The sequence below is a fragment of the Plasmodium berghei genome, assembly GCF_900002375.2.
Source record: "Plasmodium berghei ANKA genome assembly, chromosome: 12".
NCBI classification, from domain to species: domain Eukaryota; phylum Apicomplexa; class Aconoidasida; order Haemosporida; family Plasmodiidae; genus Plasmodium; species Plasmodium berghei.
Window position 1 is genome coordinate 1 of NC_036170.2, and position 27,798 is coordinate 27,798.

Consider the following 27,798-nt stretch of genomic DNA (forward strand, 5'->3'; position numbering starts at 1 on the left):
ATTATTATAATTTATATACATATATTTCTCTTTGTTTCCATTAGCATGATCAAATAACAAGCATGTTATGGGATCCCGATTGTAAAAAACCTTTCAATGATGGCTCTTTTAAAAGTATACAAAACATAAATAATTAGTCAAATTAACATAGTATTGTTACTATTTATTCGACATTTCGTGATTTATTATTTTCATTGTTCTATGATACTATTTATTGTTTCACACATCTTCAAATTCATAATACTTAATTTACATAATGCAAAATTATTATTTTTTTGAAAAGTTGCCCGTGTGTACAATCCAAATTTAGTAATGATACAACAACGTTACGGAGGTAGTTCTATGAACTCTCAGAAATATTTTTATGCTTTAGCTGCATATGTTGAAGTAAGAAGTGTTTTTTTTTCGTTACCCATAAAATAATATTATTCACAATAATTTATGCAATATATTTTTATCAATTTTGTAGAAATCAAAAAAAAAAGTATGATTGTCATGGCTATAGTAGATATAAATGATCCCAACCCTTCCAATAAAGAATATAAAGACGCAATCATAAAAAACGCAAATTTATTAAAAACTACAATTGATTCTGAAGATCATATTCTAGACAAGGAAATTAAGAAAAACCGTTTGTTAACATAGCTGGATATTTCATAGATGAATTTTCATCAACTGATTTATATATCGTGCTATGCCAAAATCTGTAATCAATATACACAATTTTAATAACATAATAATTTATTTCAACAATTGTTAAAAAATATATTTGTTTAAATAAATAATATATAGTTTATAATATATACTATAATTTGAAAAAATTTAAATATTTTATATATTCATCCATTTATGTTTTTTTTCTTAGTTTGATAAAAATGCTCCCGATGTTCTCGATAATCCCGATGTTCTCGTGTCTCGGTGCTCTCAATTGTTCCAAAGCTTCCTATTCTCTCGATGTTTCCGGTATTACCGATGCTCTCGATGGTTCCAAAGCTCCCGCTCCCAAAAAAAAGAGCTGTTTCCTATGTTGTTAATGATTTTTTCCTTCATATATAAACATATTTCATATATATTTTTCAACACCGTAATATTACAATATTTATGTTAATAAAACAATTTATTTTCATGCATAATAATTGCTTTAAATTACCATCATAAACTGGTTTTTTGTTTTAAGAGTGTTTTATTTGCATATAATTTGTTTATGCTTTTAATATTAAGATGCATATATATGTATTATTTTTGTGAGAACTACAAACGTAAATATTATAATTTGTGAAAAATATTTCTTTATCGCAATATTTTCATATTTTTATGGGTAATTCATTTTTTATACTCAAAATCGATAAGTTGCGTTTTTCTTTTACTATTTCTATCATTTTAATTGTTCTTATAAACCAAATAATTTTCATTAAAAATTATCTCCAAATAGGATATATCTTAATTATATCAATTCATGTCATCTGAATAATTTATTAATGATTTATTTCCTCTTTTTTATTTTTTTTCGTTACTAAATAATTTATAAACTAATATATTTTTAGAGTTATAGAAAAGGAAGTTATAATTGAAATCACATGAATCGATCATACGACACTGTTTTATATAGATTAATAAAATACACATATTATAATATTACACATAAATATACTTTTTAATTATACTTATGAGTTTATTTACATATGATAATAAACGAATTTACTTATTTATCATTTTTTATATTTATATTGAATTTTAAAGTCAGAGCCATAAACATCGGAACTTTGGTTATTTTACAAAAAAATATAAGACATTATTTAAATTTATTATTCTAAAGAATCGTCTTTTCTTTTATAAACAAAAAAATATAAATCAATAAATTATACAGGATCGCCATGCATAAGTTTGTATATATTTGATAATCCTACTTCTTCCCCAATTTATAAATACTAACATAAACACTAACGCAAAAATCACCAAAAATATATAACATTTTCAAGTGGACAACTATTTTTAAAATATTATACTAATTCTTAAAATAATGGGAATTAAAATAAATATGCCTTTAACGTAGCTTACCTTCTTTAAATATATTTCCTCCAAATAGTACTTTTATACTTCAATTCAATTCCTACATCACTTCATTTATCATTCGGTTCAGGTGTCACTGAATGAAGAAATCGCATTAAATGTCCTTTTGGTTGAAATAAAAATAAATTATTTTCTTCCAATTCCCCTGTTTGCCTCTCAGTTTCTCATATTAAACATTGTAATTATTTAAATCAACGTTCTCTTCTAGAACCAAGTCTATTCCAATATTTGATCAATTGTTCCATAAACCATTAACCCCAAATTAGCAATAAAATACAAAAAGTAAATTATTCAACACATTTACCATTAAGTTATATTAACACAAAATCCAATTCTTATAATTTATCAAAATATATTACTTTATTCGTTTATCTTCATCCTCATTTTTTCTCTTACATATTTAGACTTAATATAAATCTTAAAAACTACAAATTATCCTATACATATTTAAAACAAATACTTAAACTAATAAATATTATCAAATTACTCAAAATTAAATACAATATAATACTTAGCCCTAACCCAAATATAGGGCCCACAAACATAACCCTGACCCATAACATAAAAACGGTTTAAAAATTATACAAAATCAGTATAAAAATATTATAACTATACATATATAACATTATATATTATTGATTATATTATTTAATTATTCTTATAAACCAAATAATTTTCAGCAAAAACTAACTATCCCCAAATATGACATCTCTTAATTATATTAATTGATGTCATCTGAATAATATATTAATGATTTATTTTCCTCTTTATTTTTTTGATTCTTAAATTGAGTCTTTGAAGCCTTTTCCGAAAGTCAAATAATGAATGCTAATATAAAAATAGTAAAAAACAATTGTTAATTTTGTAGTGATGATATATATTTTAAATATTATATTTTCATTTGATTTGTTAATTACCTTATACGTAATTCCTAAATAGATAAGTAATGCAAAAAAAAGAAATGTCATTGGGATTACTGAAATTTTTATAGATGAACTTCGTGAACTTCGTGAAAATGGTTTTGTTGCTTTTTCTGTTGGAAGAATTGGGAATTGTTTAGAATTATCAATTTTACCAGATTTATCAGTTTTTAATTTATTATAATCAGTTAATAAAACAGACAATATTTGACTATGAGGGGTATTTTCAACATTATAGTAATCGTTGAGATCTGTATATTTCTCAACAAAATTATTCGCATTATTTGACAGGGTGCCGCTTTTTTCATTCTTTGCAACATTGCCATAAATATTACATAATAATTTGAATGCATCATAAAATTTAGACAGATCTTCAATATCAATATTGAACAAATCTTTTTGTTTATCTATGATTTCCTTAAGATTTGCACAAATACTGGAATCATTTATAAATTTACTATATTTACCACTATTTTTTACATGTTTAGTATAAAAATCGTTTATTGTGGTGGTATTGTGCTCTGAATTTTGCTTTAATTGGTAACTTAACCATGAAATAATATATAGAAAAAATGCATTTGTATTATTTTCATTATAATCATCTGTATCTTTGGATATAGTAAAATATTGTTCAAGTAACCATAAAAATCCAATTGTAATTTTTTCGAGATCAGTATTGCAGTTTTCACTAGGGCAGTACTTATTGAAATTTGTAATTTGTTTAAATTCAAAATTTGCGGTTCCGCCTAATTCAGCAGGTAAATAATACCTCAAAAAATCAAATTTTAAACACTAAGAAACCATTTAAAAAAAAATGGTAAAAATATGTATTAAGAAAATGTTTTTAAAATAAAGCTTAATGAAGTTTATAGGAAATATAATATAAAAAAAATGTACATACTAGAGTATCATTCATTATGATGGAATATATTTTATAATCTCTATGTTAAGGGGGATTCATGTTATATATATACTAAAATAGGTAATACAATTATTTATCCCTATATACAACAATTATTTGTAGATAAAAATATTTTTATTATTATTAATTTCAATTTAAAATTAATATGGAATAATAATATAATATTTTACTATAAGAATATTATATTTTTTTTATGGTAGTTAAATTTCCTTGTTTTTGGGGGGTTTAATACATTTATTATATGTATATATAATACAATTTTGCATAAATTGTTATCCTCAATAACACTCTTATGAGCATTATTATAAAACTTAAAGTAACATTGTAATGAAATTAGGATATATCTTCTTATACATATGCTTTAATATAGAAAATATACGTTATATCTTTTGTTTTAATAAATGATGCTCCAAAAATAATATATTGAAAAAATCGAAACAATTAAGAAATATATTATTACTATAATCCTTAAAAGTATATAAATGGTTATTTTTTAAAATATATTAAATACTTATATACTTGCTTCTTATAATATATAATATAGACTTTTCTAAATTTGTAACATTTATAAAATAAGTTGCATTGTTCCCTTTTTTAATTTATATGCATAATTTTAATATTATTTTTATTTAATATAGATAAATTCATAATATATTTTAATAAGTTCGATAACATTATTTTTATTCCTACATATTTAATTTAAAATTATTCTTTATTGAGTGATTTTATAATATATTTTGCACATATTTTCCACGGTTTAAAACGAAAATTAGCGCTGAAATCGTATTTATTATGTTATTTATAAGCTTAAATAAACCTTTGAATGCAAATAGTTTTTAAAATAATAATAATTATTAGATATTAAATATTAAAAAATTAATAAGTATTGATGCAAATTTTAAAATATAATAGAAAACCATGCGTAATTAAATTGTTATATTTACATTTTAGATAGGGTATATAAGGGAATTATACTTTTTTAAGACAATGATATAGCTATATAACATTTATTTATTCTACATAGTTTAATTATATTTTATATTTTCTACCATTAAAACTTTCAATGCATGTATATATTAAAATTAATCATTAAAAATAACTTAGAACTATTATTTTTCTAAATATATAGTTTGCTTTTATATTTTATAATAAACTATATTTGGTTTTATGATGAAAAACTATATTTTTAAGAAGACTATAATTATTAATATTATTTTCTTGGTAGTGTTAATTCTAATATTATCGCATTAATGCATACTTAAATAAATGTTATAATATTTCATTTTATCATATATCCATACAATTTTAATATGATTATAAGTTTAATAATATATATAATTAATATATATCAACGTATTCGAATCAGATGAACTTAATGGTTTGTTCGTATTTAATACGTTTATATATTTTTATTACTATTATTATTGCTACTGCTATATCACTGTATAGTACAATGCGATAATTAATGCAGTCAATAGGGATACTTTAAACCAATTAGTAATTTACTTGTTTCATTGTTTTAAAGTATAACATTTTAGAACATATATATTATTTTGTAATAACAATATATTTAAATTATATATTTGTGATTTTATATATATATAATAACCTAATAAAAATATTATTAGTTAAAATTAATCATTACATACTTTTTCTATATAATTTGCATTAATATATAATTCTATATGTTCCCAAATTTTAACATATTTCAGTTTTAGTCATCGATACAATATTATATATATTAGAAAAATAACGTTAATTTTATATACCAGGTTGTTTATAAGTATTATAGCAAAATATAGCATTAAATTTTATTTATATATTTATTTTTTAACTGTTTTAAAATATAATTTATTTATAACTCAAAATTATAATGTTTAAAAATTAATAATGATTAATCTAATATTATACCTTCATAATAAATAATATAAAACTATTTCTATAATTTTAATTTAAAACCTTACCATAAAATTATACTATATATAATCGAAAGTTAAAAGGATACTATGCCTATATCTATATTGTAATTTTTTATTAATATGTATATTTTTATTGTATTATTTAAAACGATTGATGCACAAAACATCTTTTATAGATATCGTTGTGTTGTCGAACCTCGATTGATGTTTTATGAATCTATATTTTATGACTACCTATTCTATATTGGTAATATGTTTAATTAATCTTAAAAACACATTTTAACCTGAATGTATTTATAATGTAGATGAATACTCAAAATGAATTTTATTATAATTAATACCCAACTTCATAAATAATAATAATATTGTACTGTTCGATTATCAAAATACAATTTAAATTAAAACAAATAATAAGTTTTACTAAATAAAATGTTTCATCAAATAAAGAAACATATTGTGTTATGCATAATTCAATATAGTTATGATTAACAAACTTTATATAATAAATAATTATGATATATCATAATATGAATTAATATATGCAATATAGATATTTTATTTTAATCATATTAAATCGATATGAACACTAAATTATATATATTATAATTATGAAAAAATGTTATGTGATCCTTTTCATATTAATGACAGTACCCCTTTTTTTGTTGCATATTTAGGCTTCAGTTCGAGATTAAACATACGGGTATAGTACATATATTAAATTAGTGTTCAAATCATAAAAAATTAAATGCAATATAATACTTATCCCTAAACCGAATATGGATTCCACAACATAAAAACTATATAAAAATTATGATCAAAAATTACTTCGAAATAGACAGCTTCTTAAAATATATAAATCATTATTACTATTCCTGAAATCTTCATTACTCTTCGAATCATATATTAATGATTCATTTTCTTCTTTTTTTTAGTTTTTCTCTTAAATATTGTCTTTGAAGTCGTTTCCAAAATCCAAATAACGAATACTAATATAAAAATTTTTTAAATTGTATAATTTATTTATATTCACAAATTAGTCAGTGTTGAATATATTTTTTATTTGACTTATTATTTACCTTATATGAAATTCCTAATAAAATTATTGTTGCAACCAATATAAATGGAATTGGAATTAGTTTGCTTATTTTCAATGAACTCGATAGTGTTTTTTCAGAATCTGATACATCAGTTTCAGAAATTGATACTTCAATTTCAGTACTTGATGGTAGCGTTTCACTCGAGAACATATCTTGTGATCCATTAGGCCTTAAAGAAATTTGTGTTTTTTTTTCCATTATAAGACTTGGTAGTTTACTTATTATATTAGAATCATAATAAGTATTTTTAAAAGAAGTATAATCATTTGATAATGTAGACAATATTTTATTATATGAATTCCCTTGAATATTATTAGAATCATTCTTAAGTTCATTATGTTTATTAACAAATTTATTAGCATATTCTAAACATGTGTTTCCATTATCATTTTTTTTAGCATTATTAATCATGTTGCATAACATTTTAAATGCATCATAAAGATTAGACATATTTTCATTAGAAATATTCATCAATTCTTTTTTTTTATTTATAAGATCTATATAACTTGTATATTCCTTAACATCAGCTATATTCTGTTTATACTCATTGACACTTTCCATATAATTACTATAAAAATCATTAAACTTGTTGATTCCGCTTTGTGGTTTTTGATTTAACTTATAACCTAACCACATCATAAAGTATACAACAATATTAATATTGTCATTTGCAGAATTCGAAAATTTATCACTATCCCCATAAAATTTATTAAATAACCATAAGTATCCAGCATTAATCTTATCGATATCGTTATTACAGTTTTCATCAGGGCAGTATTCGTTAAAAAATTCATTTCGAAAATCATATTCTCCAGATTCATTTAATTCGTCGGGAAAAAACTTCCACATAGTTTCAAACTTATTACACTAAAAACCGTTTTAAAAAATAAAATAAAAATGTCTACTAAAATGAACATATTATTAATTTATAGATAATGCAATATAAAAAATGCGTAATAACAAACACTTTTATTCAAGAAATTGTATGTACCACATCAACAATTGTCATATTGAAATTTTATTTTTGAGCTATAAATTAAGTATGTCATATTAATTTCATATATACTGCATCAAAATAGGGGATGCAAGCTTGTATTCTATATATAACAATTATCTGTAGTTAAACTAATTTTTTTTAGTATTCATTTAAAATAAATATAAAGTAATAATAAATAGAAACACCATAGCAAGTTTATATATATTTATACAGATTAGCTAAACTGCCTTAAGTTGGAGATATTTATTTTGGTCATATGTATAACATAATTTATGCATAAATTCATAATTATTAATAATATCCATTATAATTTTATTATAAAATTTTAAGGATTTTTGTAATAAGTTTAAAACACATTCCCTTATATTATGTCTTAATATAGAAAAATACAAATTTGTTTCTCATGTTTTAATAAATAGATTAATACCCATGAGACTGTAAATATATAAAAATTAATAAATCTATTGTTAGCATATTTTTTAAATGTATATAAATAGTCATTTTTTAAAATATATTAAATACTTATATATCTGTTTCTAATACTATATACCATGTTTTATTAAAATTATAGTATTTTCAAATTAAGTTATGTTACATCTCTATGCAAATTATATAAATTTATATTGTTTTTAATGAATAAAGATAAATTAATAATCCATTTTAATGAGTCCTATAACTTTATTTTTATTCCTACATATTCCAATTTAGAAATATTCTTTATTGGCTAATTTTATAATATATTTTGCATATATTTTCCATTCCTTAAAACAACAATTAGCACTGAACCGCATTTATTAAGCTATTTATAAGTTTAAATAACCCTTTGAATGTAAATTGCTTTTAAAATAATATATAGTAAATATTAGCACATAAATAACTATTGATGCAAATTTTAAAGTATAATAGAAAACTATGTTTAATTAGGTTGTTATATTACCCTCCAAGAGGAGAGAGATAAGATATATTTGCTCTTTTAATATATAAATTTATATAAATATTCGTTAACTGTTTTGCATTGCTCATTTTTATATTATATATTATATTATTATAGTTATTAATGTATATACATTCAAATAATTTATTTAAAATTCTATATTATATTAATTCTATATGAAATAATCCTGTTTGTGATTAAAAAAATGATGATTCATTAAAAAATGATAATATAATACGCGTTAATATGGAATAATAAAATGACATTTAACATGAATTGAGGCTTTAACCCTTTCACCATTGATTCATATTTTTAGAATATAAAACTACAAATTCAAATTGAATCTTTAACAAAATATATAGCGTTGATACTTTTATAATGTATTATTATGTGTCTTTCCGATAATATTAATACTTAATTATATGAAGCTTTCACAAAAAACAATATTTCAATATTAGTTATTAGTGAAATATTTTATTAGTTTATATGTATAGGCATATAATGATAACGCTATTATATTTATCATATTATTTATAATTATTAGAAAAAACTATAACATTAAATTTTATTAATATACTTATATTTTATTTTTTAACTATTTTAAAATATAATCTATTTATACCACAAAACTATAAAACTTAAAAATTAATAATGATTAATCTATTATTATACCTTATGATAAATAAATCAAAACATATAAAGCAACTTCTATTATTACTAATTAATTTTAATACAAATGTAAAGGGAATACAAAAAGAAAATAGTAACTACAATTAAAACTTAAAAAAATGTTAGATGCATAAAATGCATTCTATAGATAACGTTGTATTGTCGGATATCGATCGATATTTATGAATCTATATTTTATGAATATCTATTATATATTGGTAATATGATTAATTAATCTTAAAAACACATATTAATATGAATATATATTGTAGTATAGACAATTGTACCAAATGAATATAATTATAATTTATACCTTCATATATAATAATATTATATTATTCGGTTATCAAAATACGATTTAAATTAAACAAATATTATACAAATAATAAGTTTTACTAAATAAAATGTTTCATCAAATAAAGACATATATTATGATATGCATAATTCAATATAACTATGTATTAACAAGTTTTATGTAATAAATAATTATGATACAGATAATATGAATTCATATATAGTCAATATATATATATTAATATATTCAATATCCTGTTTTAATCATATTAAATCAATATTACACTTTATGGAAAAAATGTTATGCAACTCATTTCGTATTAATGGATATGCTCCTTTGGGTGGTACATATTTGGACTTAATTTTGAAATTAAACATACGAGTATAGTATATATATATTTAATCACCATTTATAGACAAATAAATATGATCAAATTATAAACAAATTAATAAAAATATAACTCTAACTCAAAGAATAGATTCCATAGAGTAAAACTATAACCCACACTGCAGGATCATGATCCAAAATACGAGTTCTCCAAAACGCAACTCTAAACCTAAATCTGAACCATTAATATAGCTTATAATTTTATTAATAAGTGTGCTTAAATTAGTTTATTTAAAATAATTACAAATACTAGCTAAAAATGAGTAAATTCGAAATCCATTAATACATAATATATATATGCATGGAAATAAGGATAAATGAGTTTTTGATAAATACTAAACAAAGACAAATTAATTATATGACGTGATTATATATCAAATTTAAATATATAATAATATAACAAGCAATTAAATTATATTTAATTATTATATAAAATGTAAAAAATATAACTTTTATGCCATAAAATATTAAGTATATTATTTCTAGTCATTTAAACATGTATAATAAAGCATAATAATAAAAAGTGGTTATTTTGATATGCTTTCTAATTTAAAGATACATTTAATAAGTCTAAAAAGGAAAAAAAACATGGAAAATCCAGACGGTATGAGTAGTATAAATAAGCTAAAAACCCCTGTTATTGGTGCCGAAACACCAACTGCTACAAATATCAAATACGACAGGATGAATTTGTTTTCTTCTTTTTTAATTTTTTTAGTCAATTTTGATTTCATATAACAATTACTTGATTCAATTTTATTATTTTTATTATTTTCCAATTGTTTAAAGTCTTCATGTTCTGATACAGAACTATTTCCATCTTTTTTTATTATTTTTTTATTCTCTATTGGTTGTATTGCTAATTCATCATTCCTTTTATTATCAAGCTCTTTTTTTACTTCTTCTAATTCTTTTCGAAGCTCATTAATTATTTTTTTTGTCTTACTATCTACATTTTTTAAATCAAGTGATGTGCTACTTCCTTTATGCTTCTTTATATGTGAATCTATAATATTTCGAAGGTGTGCTATTTCTTTGTTACCTTCAACACAATCACCAAGTTGACTTGCAAGATTCAAAGTTGATTGATAAAATCCATTTAAATCAAATTCGTTATCTGCATATGCTAATATCCTATTATTTCTAAAGTTTATTACATTCCTTTCAAGCCATATCCCTCTATCGTTTACAAAGTATAGTTCCTGAAAAGAAATGAAATATTTATTAACATATATGTAATTAATTTTAATTGTTGGTTTAACTTAAGTATACCTTACCAATACATGAAACAATAATATAAGGATAATGTGAAACAAATAGATACAAAAACTATAATGAAATATTATTAATAATAAAATAATATGTAACTTACATTTTGGGCATATTCAAAAGAACAAATAACAATTGAAAAAAGAACGCATTTTAAAATACTGACTCTCATTTTTACCTTTATTTATTAAATAAATGAACTAATATATGTAGTTTGAGATAATGTTGATAACTTGATATTTATTCACAAAATAGTAATATTTACTAGTTTTTTGTTCTAAATTTTATGAATAAATGAATATATCTATAAAAAAAAACGAATTTATTTCATTTATTAATTTTTTCTATTTTCTTAGAACTAATTTATCTAACCATTGTAATAAACTTCGTTATATTCATTAAAATTGTTTATGGATATAAATACTATATTTTTTTCAAATCAATATTAACTTTTATCTAAAAAATACACCGTTTTTAATATAATTTATAATATGTTGGTGCTTTTAGTGGTACGGTTTTAATATTTTATAAACTTATATTTTTCTATTAATGTTTAATACGAACAAATTAATAAATATCAATTAAAATAATAAAATATTAGATACATATCTTTTTTTTATATGAATAAATACAAACATATAATGACAACATTAACAAATCACCATTGATATTTACATTTAAATCGTTTCTAATTTATTATATTTTATTATAATATTTCTCCAATTTTAAATATTAATAATTTTCTCCATTTTACCGATTTTGTGGAAAAACATATTTTTTTATTATTTTCTTACTTTTATATTTTTATTTTAAATGATTGATCTTCTATTAGGTAATAACAACATTGTTTTTTCTATTATATATATATAATTTCATAGATAATGAGATGTTTTATAAATTTTAAATTGAATTTAGTTAATTATAAAAATATAAAACTTGTGCATTCATAATGCTATATATTAAAAAAGGTGCTTATATATTTAAAGTTATATATGTTTAGATATTATAATATTAATGAAATTATGAATAATAACATTAGATATTCACTATTTATCAAAGCTTTTGTTTTTGACGTTGTCTTTTGGTTGAATTATTTAAATATAAAATATATTAAACTTATAAATCTGATAAAAGCATAAATTTACCGTTTAAATAATAGTTTTTTATACTTTATTGGAAAAAATTATTTGCTTCAATTTTAATTATACTTGTGCTTATTTTTCGAGTTGTTAATTTTTAACTTAAAAAATACTAATATATATTTTAATATTTTGTTTGTAAACTTCAAAAATGAATAAATTTTATGTTAAAATTGTTTTATTTCTTTTAACCATCTCCCTACATGTCAATAATAAAACTCTTGCAACTGACCCTGGTCCAATAAAATATGTAACATTCATATCAAGAAAACGTTATCTTACGTAAGAAAATACAACAATATATATATTACATATTTCGTTATGAAAACATTAAATGTATGTCTTTGCAAAAATTTTATAATATAAATACAATACCTTTATTTTTATATATATATAAATATGTTCATTTTCATCAATGATAATTCAGAAGAAATATATGAAAAAAACAATCACCTATTATGTAAATATCCCAAAGAAACTATACAAGCGTGCATATTTATTAATGAAGCTTTAAAATATTTAGAACGTTATGCTACAAGTAAAGATTGTTATAAATTATGTAATAGATATTATGCTTACAATATCTATTTTTATAAAAAAAAACATCGAGGTCATACAAATGTTGAAAAAATTCAATATATAATTATTAATCAGAATGAGGTATCAATTAATGAACATCATTAAAAGTTATAAACCAAATTAAAATAAAAAAATTATTATAATTTATATACATATATTTCTCTTTGTTCCCACTAGTATAATGAAATAATAAACATGTTATGGGGTCCCAATTATAAAAAACTTTTCAATAATGGCTCTGTTAAAAGTATACAAAACATAAATAATTAGTCAAATCATTATATTATTGTTACTATTTATTCGACATTTCATGATTTAGTATTGTCATTGTTATATGATACTATTTATTGTTTCCCATGTCTTCAAATTTATAATATTTTAATTTACATTATGCGAAATTATTATTTTTTTGAAAAATTGTCCGTGTGTACAATCCAAATTTAGTAATGATACAACACCATTGCAAAAAATGGCCGTGATCTCGTCATAAATATTTTTATGCTTAAGCTCCAAAATTTTAAGTAAGGAAAATTTTCCTCTTCTATTTCGTTATAAATCATATTTTTTATATTATTCACAATAATTTATGCAATATATTTTTATTAATTTTATAGATATCAGAAAACAAAACTATAGTAGTCATGGCTTCAGCATATATAAATGATCACAACCCTTCCGATAAAAAATATAAAAACTAAATCGTAAAAAACGAAAATTTATTCATAACTTACATTGATTCTGAAGACATATTAGAAAAGGAAAATTAAAAAAACGTTTTTTAACTTAATTGCATACTCCATTGAAAAAAAAGACAGATATGTTAATATCACCTATGTCGACTCTGTAAGCGATATACAAATTTTAATAACATAACAATTTATTTCAACAATTGTTAAAACAAATATTATTTTAAATAAGTGTACATATTTATAATTTCCAAAAAACCTGAACATGTTATATATTCATCCATTTATGTTTTTTTCTTAGATTGATGTACATGCTTCCTTTTAATCAAAATGCATTATTGTAAAATATTTATATATAAACATATATTTTATATATATTTTTCAGACCGTAATATTAGAAAATTTATTTTCATGAATGGAATTTATTTATTGTTTTCATTTTTCTTATAAACCAAATAATTTTCATTAAAAATTAATTATCTCCAAATAGGACATATCTTAATTATATCAATTCATGTCATCTGAATAATCTATTAATGATTTATTTCCTCTTATTTATTTTTTTTCGTTACTAAATAATTTATAAACTAATATATTTTTAGAGTTATAAAAAAGTAAGTTATAATTGAAATCACATGAATCGATCATACGTCATTGTTTTATATAAATTAATAAAATACACATATTATATATTACACAAAATACACTTTTTAATTGTTTATATAAGCCAAATTACTTATATTGAATTTTTAAGTCAGATCCAAAGAATATGAACACAAAACAAAAACTATTAATTATATTTATTATTCTAAAGAATCGCATTTTCTTCTATAAACATAAAAAATAAACACCAAATACAAAATAATAAATGGTACAGGATCGGTCTCCATAAGTTTATACATATTTAATAATGGATATTTTCCCCAGTAAATGGAATTTATAAACTGTTTAGTTTGTTTTTTTTGAGTAGATGAACTTGTAACCTTTTCATCCTGCTTTTTTTGAGTAGATGGATTTGTAAGCTTTTTATCCTGTTTTTTTTTAGATAAATTTATAATTATTTGTACTTGTTTTTTTCGATCAGTTGGGTTTATAACTCTTTTTGTCTTTTCATTTCCACCAAACATATTTATAACCTTTTTCATGTTTTTTTTTTTCTTCAATTCCTTTCTCCATCCAAATGAAAAATACTAACATAAAATTATGAAAAATATATAGTTATTTGTTTTTTATGCATGCACAAAATATGTAGTAATATGTATTTTTTAATTTTCTATTTAATAATTTTCTTTCTATTTACCTTATACATAAGTGCTAAAATAATGGGTATGCCAATAATTATAACTAAATATACAAATAATTTGTATCCTTTAAATACATCTCCTGGAAATCCTATTTCAAATATTCCTTTTTCTACCTTGATTTCAGGAGGAAGTTGTTTAATTCCTTGATCATGTATTTTATTGATAGAATCCTTTGATGGCTCTTCAGGAGCTGGTGTTGGTATTGGTACTTCATCTTTACTTCCAGTTTCACTTATTTGGTCTTTACCTTCAGTTTTATTTTCTTGGTTTCCAACTTCAGGTTCACTTATTGTATCTTCACTTCCACCTTCAGGTTCACTTATTGTATCTTCACTTCCACCTTCAGGTTCACTTATTGTATCTTCACTTCCACCTTCAGGTTCACTTATTGTATCTCCACTTCCACCTTCAGATTCTTTTTTTGGTTTTTCATCTTCAGAATTTATTTCTTGGCTTCCACTTTCAGTTTCTTTTTCGTGGCTTTTATCTTCAGGTTCTTTTTCTTGGTTTTCACCTTCAACTTTATTGTCACTAGATTGTATCGGTGAAGACAAGGGCGTTTCTGATGGACTATCAGATGGAAGTAAATCACTTCCCGAATCTTTTTGGTGAATGTTATTATCAACTGATGGTAATGTATCATTTACTTTATTTAGATGATTAATTAAATCATTAGAAATTTTATTAAATGCAGAATAACCTTTTGTTAAGCTAGTTGATACACTTTCATATAAACGATGCCCATAATCAGTAAGGTTTTTATAAAAAGATGAAATATGCGTTTTATATAAACCATATAAAAATCCAGTTTCATGTTTCGTCAATGATTTTTCTTGTGTAGATGGAGATTCTAGTTGTTCTTGTTTTTTTGTTTCTGACGATGATGGTGTTGATGGTTCTTGTTGTGGTGCTAATTCTTTCTGTGATTTTATCTGTGTTTGTTCTTGTTCTTGTTCTGGTTGTGACAATGATGGTTGATGTTGTTGTGCTTGTGGTGGTGGTGGTAGTGGTGATTCTGTCTGTGATTTTAACTGTGGTTCTAGTTCTGGTTCTGGTTTTGAATCTGTTTCTGGTTCTGCACCAGATTGTTCTTGAACTACTGTTTGATTGTTCGTTTTCGTTGATAAATTTGTATTTGTTTGTTCTTCAGAGTCTTCTTGTGATTTTCCACTATTTTCTAGTTCATTTCCTGAAGCTGATGATGCACCTTCTGAATATGATGGGTTATCACTTTGGTTTGATGCTTGATCTACTGTATTTTGTTGTTCGGTGTTTTGATAATTATTCTTCGGTTCGGTTTGTTCACTATCTTCTTCTTCACCTTCTAAATCTGATTCATCTTCTGAATATGATTCATCTTCTGAAATTTGTGATGGTTCTTCTGTAACTGATTGTTTTCCTCCTTGGCTTGATCCTTGATGCTTGTTACTCTGTTTTTTATTCATCGGTGCTTTGACAATTACTTTTTTTCTTTTCTTTTTTTTCACTATTCTTCTCTTCTTGATCGTTATTTTTTTTATAATTTTCACAAATTTCTTCAGTATCCGATATTTCTTTTTATCTTTAGAGGGAATTGTTTTTAAAATGTCACTAAAATTTCGATCTATTTCATTCGATAAATCTTGGGAACTCGCATCTATAATTCTCCACGAGTTGTTTGCATCTTTACATAATTCCTTACAATTATTTATTTTTTCTATTTTTTCGAGTTCTGGAAGTTTATTTTGGATACCATTATCTTTTTTAAATTTCTCATAAGCTTTTTTTAAAGTTAACAGCACATCACAATAATACTCATCTTCATAAACCTTAGTTTCTTTTTCAACAAGTTTATTGGATTGGTCTTTCCATTTATTAGCAAAATTTGAACAATCGGAGCAATTTGAAGAATCTTCGGAAGAATTATTAATTGCATTACACAGATCTTTAAGTAACTCATAAAGTTCATGCATTCCTTCAATTTTAATTTTCATTATTTCTTTTTTTTCAGAGATTTTATCAAAATAATCATAATAATAATTATCATCAACATCAACATCAACATCACCATTTTTTATAAACGTAGTATAAAAATCTGACACGCTTCCGTAAGTTCCATCTGTAATTAGATTCATTTTACTACTTAACCATAGCATAATATACATGATATATTCGTTATTTTTATTATCAGATTCTATATTTTCATCTCCGCTAAATAAATGATTAAATAATAATACAGTAGCAGCATTAACTCTTTGACTGGCAGTTTTACATTCTCTTTTCCCCGTTTCACTGCTAATAGGACAATAAATTTCTAATAATTTAGTATTGTCATTTATACCATGGAGATAAAAATCATCATTCAATAGTTCCTCAATACCCTTAAATGTTTCACACTACGAAAATATTATAAAAATTAATAAAAAATATATTAATGAAATATTATAAATTTAAGTTAATTTATAAACAATGAAAAACAATAAAAGAAAATTCATTTTATTAAAAAATGTCTATACCACATTGAGAATCATTATTATGGATTTTATTTTTAATCTGTAAACAATTTGTCATAATATTATTTTTATGTAATATATGTATTGAGACAAAGTAGGTTATTAATTAATTAATTGAGATTTATATATAATTAATATATGTAGTTAAAGACATTATTATTAGTTTGAATGCTTGAATTAGCATGGAATAATAATAGTATTAAACAGGTATTCGATTTTTGTTTATAACAATTGCTAATTGTCTTAAGTGGCTATTTGTTTAACATTTTTATCATATCTATATATAATATATTTTATGCATAATACAATTTTTTAAAATAATATTTTAAATAACCCGATTACACAAATTCATGGAATGCCATAACAAAAATAGATGAAATTTGTTTTATATAATAATGCATTTATATTATAGGTTTACACATGAAAATAAAATTATATTCACTACTTTTTTAATAAATGAATTTCAAAACTTATGTTACTATAAATACATAAAGAATAAGAAATGTGTTATTACTATGGTTGTTAAAAATGAATTTGAATATCATTATTTGAATGTCATATATTGATATACGCTATTATTCAATAAGGAATATTACACCTTTTTATATTATTTCCAATAAATGAAAGAAAATTTGTTTAAATTATAAAATTTAATAAATGAATTAATATTATTTTTTCGAATTAAGTTATATATTGTGTGCATTTACAATTAATCAATATATTAATTAATAATTCATTTTAAAATGTGTAATAACTTTGTTTATATATTAACACTTCTTTATATATAAATGAAATTAATGAATAGTTTTGAGTGAATATCTCATTTTATTTTTAAAATTAAAAAACATAATGTGCAAATTAGGTTAATTGATCTATTACAGTTAAAATAGCTCATGAGCATAAATTAGTTTTGGGGTAGTAGCTAGTGTATTTCTTTTCATTCTTATTATTTAGTATATAAATGATTAAATGATATATTTTAACCATTAAATCATATAAATATGTTAACTTTAATTTTAAAATTTTATTCATACTTTGGTTAGAATAATGAATTAATCTGAGAACCAATATAACACAGGTTATCATTTTAAGCACACATCTATACTTATAACCTAAACATATATTATGTATTGTATATTTTATAATAAAACGTATTTATTTTTAGATATAAAAACAATATTTTTAAGGGGGTTTGTATAATTATTAATAAAATTTATATTCTCTTGTTTGATAGTGTTAATACTAATATCACATTAAAAGTGTAATTAGATAGATGCCATAATATTCATTTTTCATTTTATCCATTGTCAGTATTATTACAAGTTTAATAATATATATAACTATCGTATATCCATATAATCCAATTAAATAAGCCTAAATATTTATTACTATTTAGTAGCATATTAATATAATATTATTCCTACTCATAAGCATTGTATGTTACAAAAAACTTATTATTGCACTCAATAGAAATACTTTAAATATATGTAAAAACTTTCCTTATTTCATCGTTTTAGAATAAAATATTTTAAAACATATATATTCTCCTTAGTAAAACGAAATATTTATAATACCTATTTATTAATTTATATATGCATAATAACAAAAAATATTATTAGAACATGTAAGTTCAATAAATATACTTTTATATAATATCTATATTATGTTGACATAATCTAAAAATATTCCAGGCCTAGTTATTGATAAATCATTTTGTTCATTTATATCTATATCTTTTGTAATAATAACATAATTATATATATAACTTTTGGGAGTTACTAGGAAATTTGCTAACGAAATATATTATAAAACGTATCTATATATATATGTTCATTTTAACTATTATAAAATGTATTATGTCTTATATAAATTATATATTTCGTAATTTATATATATATATATATATATATCAATTATGAAAGAATTATTTATTATATGAAGAATATAAAATTAAACCCAAATCGAAACAAAACATTAACTAATAAAATATAAGTTAATATTAAATGTTTAACTTCGAAAAAAAAAGTTAATTAAATTTATAATTATAAATAATTGTTCTTTTTTATAAAAAAAAATAAAAAAATAAAATAAATAAATAAATGGTACAGGATCGACCTACATAACTTTCGATATCTTTAATAATCCCATTTTCTCATCAACTCAATTTACGACTTTACAATTTCTTCAATTTATAACCCTTTTCACGTTTTTCTATCTCTTTTCATTCTCCACCAGTTTCTCATATTATATATTGTAATTATTTAAATCAGCTTTCTCTTATAGAACCAAATTTATACTGGGGAGTCATCTTTCTACATCGATCCCAATATTCGACCAATTGCCCCATAAACCATTAACCACAAATTAACAATAAAATACAAAAAGTACATAGTTCAACACATTTAACATTAAATTATATTAACACGAAATGCAATTCTTATAATTTATAAAAATATATTTCTTTATTCGTTTATTTTCATCCTCATTTTTTCTTACATATTTACACTTAATATAAATATTAAAAACTACAACTTATCCTTTACATATTTTAATAATTTATTTCCTATATATATTTAAAACAATTCTTTAAACTAATAAATGTTATCAAATTATAAAAAATTAAATGCAATATAATACTTATCCCTAACTCGGGTCCATAACATAAAAACTATATAGAAATTATGGTAAAAAATTACTTCAAAATAGACAATTTCTTAACATATATAAATCATTATTACTATTCCTGAAATAGTCATTACTCTTCGAATCACATATTAATGATCCATTTTCTTCTTTATTTTTTTTAATTTTTTTCGAAATCCAAATAACGAATACTAATATAAAATGTTAAGAAACGTACGATTTGTTTGTTAATGTTTGCATATATATAATGAAAAAAAATTTTTAATTCCTTATTATTCACATTATAAGAAATTCCAAAAATAAATTTATTGCACCAAATATCGATAAAACTGGAATTAATTTGCTTACTATCGACGAAATTGGTGATGTAACTTTAGAACTCGATTCAGAACTTTGTGCAGAATTTTGTACACTTTGTTCAGAATTTTGTGATGTGCTTGTCTCTAGAATGGATGAAATATTGCTACAATTAATTTTTAAATTTTGATAATCAGTAAATAAAGTAGAAAATACTTTACTATATGAACTATTTTTAGTAATACTATAATCTTACTTATGTTCATTACATTTATCAACAAATTTTTGATCTTTTTCTGAAAAAATTGTGCAATCATTCTTGTTTTTATCATATGCAGAATACGTTTCACATAATAATTTTAATACATCATATAATTTAGATATAATATTACTATCTATATCCATATTCAACAAATCCTTTTTTTTATCTATGATTTCCTTATAACTACTATACTCCGTAACACCTTTTATAGAATTTGTATTCTTTTCATTACTATTTATATATGTTTTATTAAAATATTCTAGATTCGTCGTCGATCTTAATTGTTCCTTTAGGTTTAACATATAACTTAACCATATAATAATTTATTCAACAATATCGATGTTATTTTTTGCAACAGACTCAAACAAAGAAGAATTCTTAAAGAACGCATCAAACAAATATAAACATCCAGCACTAATTTTTTCGAAATCACTCCCACAATTTTCGTTATCACAATGCTTTTTCAAATGATCTTCATTAATAATTTGATAGTTTTTATTACTCGAATCATATTTTAAATCCATCGTTAGATAAAGGAAGTTACTACACTAAATAAACATTTTAAAAAAATTATTATAAATATGCATTGTTGAAAATTTTATTAAAATAAAGTTTAATGATATATATAATACAATATCAAAAAATGTAAAGGAAATTATTATTATTAAAAAATTCATATATCACATAGTCATCCATTGTAATTGAATTTTATTTGCGATTTGTAAATTGAGTAAGATCATACTGTTTTTATATACAGTGCACCAAATATGTGACGCAAACACTTCGACCCTATATATAACAACTGTTTGTAGTTAAATATATTATAAATTTTTAATAATTAAATTATTATACTTAATAAAACAATATTATTACTAAAAAGACGTTATATTCCTCTTTATGATAATTATCTAAATTACCTTAAATAAAGGGTTTTTTAATAAAATTGTGATTAAATATAGGTTTGATGCATTTTATACAAAAAATACTATTATTAATAAAATATGGTATAACTTTATTATAAAAATTAATATACTTTTATAAAGAATTTAATGTATATTTCCTTATATTTATGCTTGAACATAGAAAAGGAATATATTTATATATTATTTTTTAATGATTGCCTTTCTAAAACTTAAATACTGTATAAATTTAAAAAATATAAAATACTATTATTATTATAATCCTTAAAAGTATATAAATAATCGTTTTTGAAATATATTAAATATTTATATAGTTGTTTCTAATACTATATACCAATATTTTATTAAAACTATAGCATTTACAAAATAAGCTCCATTGTTACCTTTTTTAATTACATATACATAATTTTAATATTATTTTTATTTAATATATATCCATTTCAATAACTTTATTTTTATTCATACGTACTTCAATTTAAAAATATACCTTATTTGGTAATTTTATAATATATTTTGCACATCTTTTCCACGGTTTAAAACGACACTATCACTAATTCATGCTTATTAAGCTATTTATAAGTTTAAATAATCCTTTGAATGTAAATTTCTTTTAAAATAATATATAGTAAATATTAACACATGAATAACTATTGATGTAAATTTTAAAGTATAATAGAAAACACTCTTTAATTAGGTTGTTATATTACCATTTAGTAGGAGAGAGATAATATGTATTTTCATTTTTAATATATAAATTTATATGAATATTCGTTAACTATTTTGCATTGTTCGTTTTTATCTTATATATTTTATTTTTATAGTTATCAATGTATATACATTCAAATAATTTATTAAAAATTCTATATTTTATTAATTTTATGATAAAACAATGCTATTTTAAATTTAAAAATGATGATTCATTAAACAATGATAATATAATGCATGCTAATATGGAATAATAAAAAGAAATTTAACATTAATTGAGTCTTTAACCTTTTATCTATCCGATTTTTTATAATATAAAACCACATATCCCAAATTGGATCTTTAACAAAATATATAACAGTGATACCTTTATAATGTATTATTGTGTCTTTCGATAAAATTAATATTTAATTATATGAAGTTTCCACAATAAAACAATATTTCAATATTAGTAAAGTATTTTATTAGGTTATATGTATAGGCATATAATAATTTTATTCTATTTATCATATTATTTATAATTATTAAAATATTATATGAAATTTTATTAATATTTTAACTATTTTAAAATATAATTTATTTATACCTCAAAACTATCAAATTTATAAATTAATAGTGATTAATATATTATTATACCTTATGATAAATAAATTATGGCGCATAAATTAACTTTTATTAGTACTAATTAATTATAATATAAATGTAAAATACAAAAAGATAATAATAACTACAATTAAAACTTAAAAAAATGTTAGATGCATAAAATGCATTCTATAGATAACGTTGTATTGTCGGATATCGATCGATATTTTATACATCTGTATTTTATGACTAACTATTATATATTGCTAATATGTTTAATTAATCTTAAAAACACATATTAATATGAATATATATTGTAGTATAGACAATTGTACCAAATGAATCTAATTATAATTTATACCTTCATATATAATAATATTATATTATTCGGTTATCAAAATACGATTTAAATTAAAATAAATATGATACTAAGTTTTACTAAATAAAATGCTTCATCAAATAAAGAAACATGTTGTGTTATACATAATTTGATATAACCATAGATTAAAAAATTTTATATAATAGGAATTATGATATAGCATAATACGGCTTCATATATAGTCAATATCTATATTAATATATACAACATAGACATTTTTTTTAATAATATTAAATAAGCATGAACACTCAATTATATATATTATAACTTATGAAAAAATGTTATGTGACACTTTTCATATTAATGGAAGAACCCCTTTGGGGTGCATGTTTGAACCTCATCTCGATATTAAGCATACGGATATAATATATATATGTTTAATTAGTGTTCAAATTATGCAAAATTAAATGCAATGTAATACTTAACCCTAACCCGAATATGGGATCCGCAAACATAACCCTGACCCACAACATAAAAACTATATAAAAATTATGGTAAAAAATTACTTCGAAATAGACAATTTCTTAACATATATCAATCATTATTAATATTCTTGAACGTGTCACTATTTTCGAATCTTATATTAATTATTCATTTTCTTCTTTATTTTTTAGCTTTTCTCTTAAATGTTGTTTTCGAGATCGTTTTCGAGACTTAAATAATGAATACTAATATAAAAATTAAAAAAAATGTATAATTTACTTATATTCATAAATTACTTGTTGAATATATTTTAATTGGCTTATTATTTACCTTATATCCAATTCCTAAAAAAAATGCTATTGCACCAAATATCGATAAAACTGGAATTAATTTGTTTCCTATCGACGAACTTAATAATGCAACTTCAGATGTTTGTGCGGAATTTTGCACAGTTTGTTCAGAAGTTTGTTTAGTAATTTTTGCAGTATTTGTTGATGTGTTTATCTCTGGAAAAGATGCAATATTGCTACATTTATTTTTTAAATTATTATAATCAGTTGATAATGTAGATAATATTTTATTGTAGGAAGTGCCTTCAGTATTACTAGAATCTCCATTTAGTTCTTTATATTTTTCAACAAATTGATTAGCTTTTTCCGAACATTTTGTGCAATTTGACGTGCTTTCATCAAATGCAGTATACATTTCACATAATGTTTTAAATGCATCATAAAATTTAGATATATCTTTAATATCCATTTTCATCATATTTGTTTTATCTATAAGATCCTTATAATTTGTATACTCCGTAACACCTGTTATGGAATTTTTATACTTATCACCACCATTTATATATGTTGTATAAAAATGCTGTAGATGGCTCATGGAGCTACTAGTATTTTCCTTTAGGGTTAACATATAACTTAACCATATTATAATGTATTCAACAATATTGATGTTACTATTTGCAACAGATTGAAACAAATCAGAATTCTTATAAAATGCATCAAGCAAATATAAACATCCAGCATTAACTTTTTCGAGATCAGTATCACAACTGTCATTATTACAATACTGTTTGAAATGTTGATCATCTTCAATTTTATACTGTCCATTAATCAATTTATCGGGAAATTTCGTCATTAGATAAATGAAGTTCCTACACTAAAAAAACATTTAAAAATAATTAATAAAAACATGTATTATTGAAAATTTTATTAAAATAAAGTTTAATGATATATATAATACAATATCAAAAAATGTAAATGAAATTATTATTATTAAAAAATCCATATACTATTTCGGCATCCATCATAATTGAATTTTATTTTTGATTTGTAAATTGAGTAAAATCATGGTATTTTTATATACACTGCCCCCAATATGTGGCGCAAATACTTTAACCCTATAAATATCAATTGTCTGTAGTTAAATATATTATATGTTTTTCGATAATTAAATTATTATACATAATAAAATTATTAGTAAAGAAACGTTCTATTTATGCTTATCATAATTAGCTAAATTACCTTAAATAGAGGGTTGCTTAATACATTTTAATTAAATATATATAATGAATTTTACACAAAGCATGATATTCTTACTAACATTTGGTATAACTTTATTATAAAAATATATATACTTTTATAAAGAATTTAATGTATATTTCCATGTATTTATGTTTGAACATAGAAAATGAATATATCTATATCTTATGATTTAATGATTGCCCTTCTAAAACTTAAATACTGTATATATCTAAAAAATAAAAAGTTATATTATTACTATAATCTTAAAAGTATATAAATAGTCATTTTTTTAAATATATTAAATACTTATATATATGTTTCTTATAATATATAATATTGTTATTTCTAAAATTATAACATTTATTAAATAAGTTGAATTTTCCCTTTTTTAATTGCATATACATAATTTTAATATTGTTTTTATTTAATATAAATAAGTTCATAATCCATCTTAATGAGTCTAATAACTTTATTTTTATTCCTATATAATTCAATTTAGAAATATACCTTATTGAGTAATTTTATAATATATTTTGCACATCTTTTCCATTGTTTAAAACAACAATTAGCACCGAGCCCGTAATTATTAAGATATTTATGTTTAAATAAGCCTTTAAATGCATATTGTTTTTAAAATCATACTTAGTAAATATTAAATATATAACACATAAATAAGTATTGATGAAAATTTTAAAGTATAATAGAAAACTATGCGTAATTAGGTTGGCATATTGCACTTTGAGAGGAGAGATAAGGGAATTATGTTTTTTAAGACAAGAATGTAGCCATATCAAATTTACTTATTCTATATAGTTTAATTATGTTTTATATTTTCTACCATTAAAATTTTCAATTCATGCATACATTAAAAATGCCTTATAATTATTACTTTTCTAAAGATGTAATTTGTTTTTATATTTTATAATAAACTATACTTATTTTTATGATGAAAAACTATATTTTTAAGACTATAGAATTATTAATATTATTTTCTTGGTAGTGTTAATTTTAATATTATCGCATTAAAGCTTACTTAAATAAATGTTATAATATTTCATTTAATCTTGTATACATACAATTTTAATCTTATCATGCCTTTAATAATATATGTGATGAATTTATATTCATGTAATGTATCAACTAGAAACATTATATTTATTCGTATTTAATACGTTTATCTATTGTTACTGCTATATCACTGTATAGTACGACGGAATAATTTGTGCGCTTAATAAAAATACTTTAAATCAATGTATAATATTTCCTTGTTTCATAGTTTTTAAATTAAGTATTTTAGAACATATTATTTAGCAATAACAATATATTTGTGATTTTATATATATATAATAACCTAATAAAAATATTATTAATTCAAATTAAATTAATTATTACATACTTTTGTTATATACTTTGCATTAATATATAATTGTATATATTTCACAAAATTAACATATTTCAGGTTTTAGTCATTGATACAATATTATATATATTAGTACAATAACGTTAATTTTATATACCAAATTCTTTATAAGTATTATAACAAACTATAACATTAAATTTTATTAATATACTTATATTTTTCTTTTAACTATTTTAAAAATAATTTATTTGTGCCTCAAATCTTTAAAATTTAAAAATCAATAGTGATTAATCTAATACTATACCTTTATAGTAAATAAATTAATGTGTATAGAACTATCTCTATTATTGAATTTAAAACTTTAGCATAAAATGAAACTATATATAATCGAAAAATAAAAGGATAGTATGCCTATATCTATAATGTAATTTACTATTAATATGTATATTTTTATTGTGTTACTAAAAATGCTAGATACATAAAACATATTTTATAGATATCGTTGTATTGTCGATTTTAGATCGATATACCATGCATCTATATTTTATGACTACCAATTCTATATTGGTAATATCTTTAATTAACAATAAAAATATTCCCATTAACCTGAAGCTATATTATAATGTAGATGATTATTCAAAACGAATCGAATTATAATTTATACCATGATATATGAAATTACTATATAGTTCAGTTTGATAACATTATTTAAATTAAATGAATATGATACAAATGATAAGTTTTACTAAATAAAAGATTTCACCAAATAAAGAAATCCATTGTACATTATGATGTGGAAAATTCAATATAACTATGGATCAAGTCTTATATAATAGATAATAAGGGTTCTTATATATAGTTAGCCAAAAATTAGCAATAAAATATATAATTCGAAGTTATAATATTGCCACATTTAATATATACGAACGAATTAGATATAAGTATTATAACATATGGAAAATATGGTATGCAGTCCCTTTCATATTAACGCCTATGTCCCTTTGGGGGTGCATATTTAG

At 21.2% G+C, this 27,798-nt stretch overlaps 5 protein-coding genes and 3 pseudogenes across 5 annotated transcripts, besides 3 other annotated features; 2 read left to right on the forward strand and 6 right to left on the reverse strand.

The window, feature by feature from the left end:
• Positions 1–44: 44 nt before the first annotated feature.
• PBANKA_1200011 lies at positions 45–1,034 on the forward strand (annotated as a pseudogene; the record flags this gene model as incomplete).
• Positions 45–1,034: a sequence feature (fam-a protein, pseudogene).
• A 1,783-nt stretch (positions 1,035–2,817) lies between these two features.
• Positions 2,818–3,906, reverse strand: PBANKA_1200021 (BIR protein; the record flags this gene model as incomplete). Its single annotated transcript, XM_034566037.1, has 3 exons — positions 2,818–2,898; positions 2,988–3,782; positions 3,892–3,906. 3 exons carry the CDS (start codon positions 3,904–3,906, stop codon positions 2,818–2,820), a joined length of 891 nt encoding a protein of 296 aa, XP_034422674.1.
• A 2,836-nt stretch (positions 3,907–6,742) lies between these two features.
• PBANKA_1200031 (BIR protein) lies at positions 6,743–7,937 on the reverse strand (the record flags this gene model as incomplete). Its single annotated transcript, XM_034566038.1, has 3 exons — positions 6,743–6,817; positions 6,908–7,795; positions 7,923–7,937. The coding sequence occupies 3 exons, from the start codon at positions 7,935–7,937 to the stop codon at positions 6,743–6,745; spliced, it is 978 nt and encodes a 325-aa protein (XP_034422675.1).
• A 2,800-nt stretch (positions 7,938–10,737) lies between these two features.
• Positions 10,738–11,651, reverse strand: PBANKA_1200041 (fam-b protein; the record flags this gene model as incomplete). Its single annotated transcript, XM_034566039.1, has 2 exons — positions 10,738–11,412; positions 11,583–11,651. The coding sequence occupies 2 exons, from the start codon at positions 11,649–11,651 to the stop codon at positions 10,738–10,740; spliced, it is 744 nt and encodes a 247-aa protein (XP_034422676.1).
• A 1,118-nt stretch (positions 11,652–12,769) lies between these two features.
• Positions 12,770–14,227, forward strand: PBANKA_1200051 (annotated as a pseudogene).
• Positions 12,770–14,227: a sequence feature (fam-a protein, pseudogene).
• A 459-nt stretch (positions 14,228–14,686) lies between these two features.
• On the reverse strand, positions 14,687–17,697 carry PBANKA_1200061 (BIR protein; the record flags this gene model as incomplete). The annotated part of the gene is made up of 3 exons (XM_034566040.1): positions 14,687–15,073; positions 15,184–17,562; positions 17,683–17,697. The coding sequence occupies 3 exons, from the start codon at positions 17,695–17,697 to the stop codon at positions 14,687–14,689; spliced, it is 2,781 nt and encodes a 926-aa protein (XP_034422677.1).
• Positions 17,698–20,453: 2,756 nt separating this feature from the next.
• PBANKA_1200071 lies at positions 20,454–21,577 on the reverse strand (annotated as a pseudogene).
• Positions 20,454–21,577: a sequence feature (BIR protein, pseudogene;~PIR protein, pseudogene).
• Positions 21,578–24,054: 2,477 nt separating this feature from the next.
• On the reverse strand, positions 24,055–25,205 carry PBANKA_1200081 (BIR protein; the record flags this gene model as incomplete). The annotated part of the gene is made up of 3 exons (XM_034566042.1): positions 24,055–24,135; positions 24,221–25,054; positions 25,188–25,205. 3 exons carry the CDS (start codon positions 25,203–25,205, stop codon positions 24,055–24,057), a joined length of 933 nt encoding a protein of 310 aa, XP_034422678.1.
• Between the last annotated feature and the right edge of the window lie 2,593 nt (positions 25,206–27,798).